This window comes from Coregonus lavaretus, assembly GCF_964263955.1.
Source record: "Coregonus lavaretus genome assembly, contig: HAP1_SCAFFOLD_383, whole genome shotgun sequence".
Classification (NCBI taxonomy): domain Eukaryota; kingdom Metazoa; phylum Chordata; class Actinopteri; order Salmoniformes; family Salmonidae; genus Coregonus; species Coregonus lavaretus.
Genome location: NW_028162768.1, coordinates 187,229 through 194,519, shown reverse-complemented (window position 1 = coordinate 194,519; position 7,291 = coordinate 187,229). Strand labels below are relative to the sequence as shown.

Below are 7,291 nucleotides of genomic sequence, written 5' to 3'. Positions count from 1 at the left end.
CCCTAAACAGAGAGTACACAGTGGCAGAATACCTGACCACTGTGACTGACCCAAACTTAAGGAAAGCTTTGACTATGTACAGACTCAGTGACCATAGCCTTGCTATTGAGAAAGGCCGCCGTAGGCAGACCTGGCTCTCAAGAGAAGACAGGCTATGTGCACACTGCCCACAAAATGAGGTGGAAACTGAGCTGCACTTCCTAACCTCCTGCCAAATGTATGACCATATTAGAGACACATATTTCCCTCAGATTACAGCGATCCACAAAGAATTCGAAAACAAACCCAATTTTGATAAACTCCCTTATCTACTGGGTGAAAAACCACAGTGTGCCATCACAGCTGCAAGATTTGTGACCTGTTGCCACAAGAAAAGGGCAACCAGTGAAGAACAAACACCATTGTAAATACAACCCATATTTATGTTTATTTATTTTCCCATTTGTACTTTAACTATTTGCACATTGTAACAACACTGTATATATACATAATATGACATTTGAAATGTCTTTATTCTTTTGAAACTTCTGAGTGTAATGTTTACTGTTAATATTTATTGTTTATTTCACTTTTGTTTACTATCTACTTCCCTTGCTTTGGCAATGTTAACACACGTTTCCCATGCCAATAAAGCCCTTAAATTGAATTGAATTGATAGTAAGGTCGCAATGACACAGAAAGCAGTTCAATGTCGGGGTACAGAGTCGCTCTCTTACCAGGATCGCGGTCCGCTCTGACCAGGGTGAAGGTGGCCGGCTCCACTTCTCTGTCCGGGACTCATCCAGCCAAGTCTCCCAGCTGTATTGGGATTCAGCTGCCAGCAGCGTTTTCATTATTTAGTCCGTTCGTAGCGGGTATGTACACGATCAACAAGATCAGTCCAAAACCAACCACTGGAAATCCATGGTTGGCAGAATGTTTGTAAACTAAGTCTACAAATTAAAAACATAAAATAACGCCGCACTGCAGGTCGCAACAGAGACGCTGGTAGCCGCCATTGTCTTAGTTACGTTCAACGTTACGTCACGTATGACGAAAGCGCGTAAGTGCAAGCCCACAGACACCCATAGAGAATGTATTGAAAGCTTTGAAATGTGAAAAAAATAGATTTTACATGACAGGCTATGAGAGACTTCTGGGCGATTTTCAACTTGACTGAAATCGCCCCAAAAACGGGCGGGGCCATTTGAAGCACGACTTTAGCCTGATTTGACATTTAGTGGCTGGCAGATCAGACGTGAACACTGATAACTGCTGTTGCCGTGATATAATTGATTAGAAAAAAAATCCCTTCCTTTTCCCGTTTGGCAGTGCGTCGCCCATATCGCCCTATTGAACAAGCCGTCCCTGTTGACTTCTCAAACCCAAAACCTCGGCCTGGTCTGCTTGGTCTTTTTCGCAAGCTTTCCCGGAAGTCTCCCCATGTTGCGCCTCTGGGTTTAGAAACTTTGTGGATATAACTACGTCCAAAGAATAACGCCTCGATCCAGCGACAGTGTCATGCATTTTGGTACACCAGAAGTACATTCATTTCCAATGGAACACTGCGTTTGACTTGCAGTGTGTTCTGTGTGGTGCATAGGTTGGATTTATCGACCATATGCGTCAAACTGTATGCGTAGACAGCTTGGCAGAAATAGTAGCAGAAGTAGAATGTTGAACTTTTGTTGCACACATATCCAGATGATGCTGCATACAATTTTGCGCAAAGTGCTAGGGGTGTGATTTAAGCATAATAGGTTTTGGTGCACCAGAAGTACATTCATTTCCAATGGAATGCTGCGTTTGTCTTGCAGCATTGCATTGCACAGGCAGCTGCAGTGCGTTCTGTGTTGGATTTATTGAACGTATGCATCAAATTGTATGCTTAGAAGGCTTGGCAGAAATGGTAGTTTTGTTGCAAACATATCCAGATGATGCTGCACCTCACTGTCGGTGTGATCGAGGCGTAAAGTAGGTAGTAGGGAGCGGGAACGGAGTCATGTACCAGCGCTTGTTAATGACGTATCAGTTATTCTAGCAGAAGCAATGGAGGTAGAGGCAAAAAATGAAGATTGCTCCTGGCTTCCTTTTATTCTTGATATTATAAAATGGTAAATCAATTCTGCTGTTTGTTTTTTATTGTGCATGTTCTCATACCCTCCACATAAAGCTTTTAAATATGTGGACTCCACTCTTGTGAGGCCAACGTTAGTAAGATAACGTGAGCTATTTAGTTAGCTAGAACCATGGTAGCCGTGTTTTGATTGTGGCTTTGAAGTGTTATGTATATCGCAGCACATAATAGATGCAGTCAGAGAGCATAGGATAGTTAATCATGAGATGCCCTTTAGCGGTCAAAGTCTCATGTGCCTTGTTATTTTAGTATACACTTTCACAATGCATTTTTATGACTACATATATAGCTAAGTAGCTTTGGGCCAGGGCGTTACGTGCTGCTTGTTGATGCTGGAGGAAGGCTGGGCTCAGCAGCATCAACAAGCTGTACTTCATCAGAATCTGCTATGTAGCCTAAAGTCTTGTTGAAATATCTTCTCCCTTTCTAACAGCATGGATAAAGACAGTACGGATGTGAACCAAGAGCTGACCAAGCTAAAGACTAAGATTCAAGAGACTAGGGAGAAGTCCAGTCCTGGGGAGCAGCAGGAGCAGCTGAAGACCATGAGAGAGAAGGTGGACACCAAGACACAGCTCCTACAAAAATACAAGGGCCTCTGTGTGTTTGACTCTCCCAAATCATAGAGGAATGGTGACAACATTATGGTGAATGGATTATCAGGGCATGGAAAGAAAAGACTAAGCATGGCATCCAAACTAATTTAGCTAGGTTTCACTGTTGTTTCACTTCAAGTTAAATGATGGTGAATGCAGCGTTCAGTCTGGTTTAACCAGGCTACAAAAGACTGACCTTGTTATGCCAAATGTGTGCATCATTCAGTGAATTCATAACCTGGCTGCTTTCAATTTAGGTACATACTGACTGTGTAATATAGGGCAATTGTAGAACATAATTATTATCAATAAGAGGTGTTAAATAGTGTATATTTAGCCGTTTTTATGGTTGTATTGTAGAAATAAACAGATTAAATTGGGGAAATATTTGTTATTCTCAGTTGTGTATGGTATCTTATTCAGTCATAACAATGATTGTTAAACACACCAAAGCAAATTCCTGGAAAGGCCTAGCCCATTGAAGTACCAACACAAAGCAGTCGCCTGCCAAGAAAGAACTGCATACTAAATAGCGTTGTAATTATGCCTTTCAGCCATTAAACCAAAGGGAAGAACAATGTTACAGAAGGCGGGGATTATTTTGATTGGAACGGTTGTAGAAGATCATGTCTCAGTCTTCGCAGGATAGGCATAATCAAGACATGCATGTCACTGTTCTTGTGTATGAATTTACAGGATAGGGGATAGTGGGGTAAGTTGAGTCACCCTTGTTTCTAGGTAACCATACACAAAATGTATCATTTGACCAAATATTTAGGAAGAGGTCATCATTTCATGGAGTCTGTGAAGGAAGAAACCACATGGAAAAAGTGTTAAGAAAGTAAAAAAATAAAACATTATTTTCACCAAGTCAAATGAATGTATTGTGTTAGAGGTTTCATGATGCTTGTATCTAAACCAAATGTCTCTAACCTTCAATATGAGGTCCTAAACCTAGCATGAATGTGCATCCTTGTAGCTGTGTGGGCTAATATAGTTTAAATGTTTGCCTTGGGGTAAGTTGAGGTTTGTTTGAGGCAATGGCAAGTTGAGCAAATTGAAGTGCTTTCTTCCCAGGAGTAATGCAAGCCATCACTGGTATATGAGGTAAAACAGGGCCTGGCCTATGTTAAAAGTGTTTAAAAAAAAGTGTTAAGCATGTGTTAATAGATGCTTAAAATTATTAAAAGTCAAAAAAGCGATCGCAGTTGTGTTGAATTGTGTTTGAGAAATAAAGATAGACATGGTTTTAAAAAGGTAGTGGTAATATTGAATTCAGTACAGAAATTTGTGGGCGACTTAACTTACCCTGTTCTGTGGCTCAACTTACCCCATACCCGGGGTAAATTGTGCCATGAGACCACTTTTTTTGGACAAGCTATGAATTCTGATTATTTCCAGGGATACACAACATCCTGAAATATACAATATGTAGATATCTTTGTTAGAAATAATACTATATTTCAACGTACCCCACTCTCCCCTACACAGGACTAGGCTGAATTTGATGTGTTGAGATTTTTCTGGTTGGATGACGGTTTAGAACAGGACTACAGTATGTGCTTTAGTCTGGTAGGAAAGCCTTTTTGTTTCTGTTGATGCTCTCTTGTAGGACATTACATGTACCAACTGTTATGTTGTCTGTGCCATGGTGTGGGCAGAGGCATGTAGGCCTAGGATATACGTTCTTATCATGCTTTATTGTATGGCATTTCACATGTTTGTGTTTGGCCCCAAGGAGTGCTGCCTGAAGACTGCAAAGGTAATCTTTGAACTCAGAATTCTATAAAGAAATATACACTGTGTACAAAACATTAGGATCAACTTCCTAATATTGAGTTGCACCCCCCTTTGCCCTCAGAACAGCCTAATTAATTGACTGATTTCCTTATATAAACTGTAACTTAGTAAAATCTTTGAAATTGTTGCATGTTGCATTCATATTACACAAAAAAAAAAAAATGTATGCACGCATGACTGTAAGTCGCTTTGGATAAAAGCGTCTGCTAAATGGCATTATTATTATTATATTTTTGTTCAGTATACTTTCCCACCGGGCACAGACATCAATTCAACGTTTATTCCATGTTGGTGTAATGTAATTTCATTGAAATGACGTTGATTCAACCAGTGTGTGCCCAGTGGGTTAGTTAGGTCTATAAAAAAGCAATAGTGCAAAAGGTGAAAAAGCTGAGAAAATGCATGGCCCTAATTATAGTTCTTACATTCAAGTAGGCTAAATTATTTATCAATTGGTAAACCTGTGGTGTGTGACCATTTGGCTCTCAATTGTCTTTAATGCTAGACTGCTCATTGCAGCTTATTTAATTAATTCATGCTTTGATGTTTAGCCTAGGTAGTTTCCCTAGATACAGTATCTAAGTCTACTAGGTGCAGGAAGTGATGAGTGAAGAGAGTGGGCCATTTCACAACACTTCTGAGAAGAAAAGCATGCAGAAACAGAAGATTCAGATTTTCGTATTTATTTTTTCCAGTTCTTTTTTCTTTCTTTGCAAAAGTTGACGTCGACATACAATACTACATACACATTTACAATATAAAATTGTTCAGATTGCAACATTCAAGTTCAAGTATCTGTTATAAAATGTATAACAAAATGTAAACAACATTCTTAACATTGTACTCCACGCCAGGAGTCTGTTTTCTCGCCTGTCTGTAAAGATGTCAAAACAACACATTTGTTGTGAAGAATCTCACAAGATTTTAAGCCACATCACATAAGGCTCTGGTCTAACAGAACAAAGTAGCTAACGTTGTTAAATGTCTCGTGGACATGTAGCATGCGCTTCCAGGTTTGTGGAGTGGCTGAATCTAGACAGTGTCATTGCGCCTGGAGCTCATAGGTTTTCGGCATCGCTGTCTCTCAAGTGTCCCCACAAAGAGCAACCGAAGCGACATGGGCAGCCTTGCGCGCCCAAGCCCTGTCTGTCAGGTGCATCACAAATGAAGCATATCCTTTTAGGTTACAAAGTCTTCCATACGATTCATCTCACAGTCTTAGCTGATAGTACATCTCTCTTTATCCTTTCCCTGCCCGCCACCGATCGCCTTCTCCTTTATGTACATCAAGTCACTGTGGACGCTCGGGCGCCGGGCGAATGGTGCCACGATGCCATACGCGTCTCCATCGTCTTTCTTGTTCTTATTTTTCAGGGATTTACTGCGAAGCATGTCGCAGTACTGCACCGAGACCTTACGGTGGAGGTCCGGGCTCATCTCATTGGGTAGCTTGGCCATGGTGAATAGGGTCTGGAACATTTGGTCCACGTTGGTGTTGCGCTTGGCAGAGATCTCAAAGTATGCGCACTGCTCATCTCCAGCCACCAACTGCTCAATCTCTTCACTCTGCACCTCCCGGTAAAACTCCCGGTCGCACTTATTGCCGCAGATTACCAGAGGTACGTCAACGTTCTCCTTGGACTTGTTTTTTAGGCAAGACTTGGTCTCAATTATCTGTCGCTTGAGCCTCTGAACCTCCTGGAAGGAGTCTCTGTTGTCTAAGCTGAAGACCAGGATAAAGACATCACCTGAATGGAAACAAGAGGAGCAAGGCATTTAGTATCAGAGCTTCTATGAAACACATTGACATAGGCTACAGTATTTCAATGCGTAATGGCACCTGTGGCAACAATGGAAAATGCGCGCAATGCATACACTCTTGAGGTTACCAAAAGAAACGACTACAAAGACGCACAAATTGCGTTATTGAACATGCACACTATTTGAGTTGCAATAACCAGAGATGGAATAAGATATTTACCTGTCAGTATGGATAGTCTCCTCATGGCAGGGAACCGGTGGTTGCCTGAGGTATCCAATATGTCCAGTTGGTATGCATCTCCCTTAATGCTGTACAGTTTCCTGTGAAAGTCCTCGATGGTCGGCGTATACTGCTCATCGAATCTCCCGTTCAGAAACTGGGACACGATGGCTGTTTTGCCCACCTTGGTGGACCCCAAAATCACCATCCTACAGCAGTTCTTCGCCGGTATATCATAGTCGTTCTCTGAAGGCGACATTTTCTTGATCATGAGTGTAAAGTAAGAGTGCGTAGAGTGGTTCCAATATGTGCTCACTCGTAGTTTCGTTTAGTAAATTCAGCCAAAGTTGGATTCAACAGTTGGCTATCGTTTAATAGTTCTCAGTGCGCTCTGTTGAGTCTGTCTGAACTGCGGGGAGCACCAGCTATTTAAGTAGAAAGCAGAGCCCTCCCTTCTACCGACGTCACGGTACGCAGTGCACGTTTGAGTAGAAGGGAAAGGGTAGGCCTACACAATCAGCCCTTTTACCATTTAACTGTTTCAGATAGCTTGTTTAATTAAAAAGAAAACTGTCCATGCACATTCAGCCAGCTAGAAATGTAATTGTCATTCCAGACATTGCACTAAACTAATTTCACTCAAGTGTAACAAAACGTAGCCTAGTGTTATTCAACTGTGCACTCAGTTGATTACTATTAGGCTAATACTAAGACGTTTAAATGTGTTAAAGCGATAGTTCACCCAAATTACAAAATTACATATTGGTTTCCTTACCCTGTAAGCAGTCTATGGACAAG

At 41.3% G+C, this 7,291-nt stretch overlaps 1 protein-coding gene across 1 annotated transcript; it reads right to left on the bottom strand.

The window, feature by feature from the left end:
- Window positions 1-5,181: 5,181 nt before the first annotated feature.
- Window positions 5,182-6,895, bottom strand: LOC311118874 (dexamethasone-induced Ras-related protein 1-like). Its single transcript, XM_084193638.1, has 2 exons — window positions 6,494-6,895; window positions 5,182-6,260 (listed from the first exon to the last, which is right to left on the bottom strand). Exons 1-2 carry the CDS (start codon window positions 6,762-6,764, stop codon window positions 5,731-5,733), a joined length of 801 nt encoding a protein of 266 aa, XP_084049764.1. The 5' UTR covers window positions 6,765-6,895; the 3' UTR covers window positions 5,182-5,730.
- Between the last annotated feature and the right edge of the window lie 396 nt (window positions 6,896-7,291).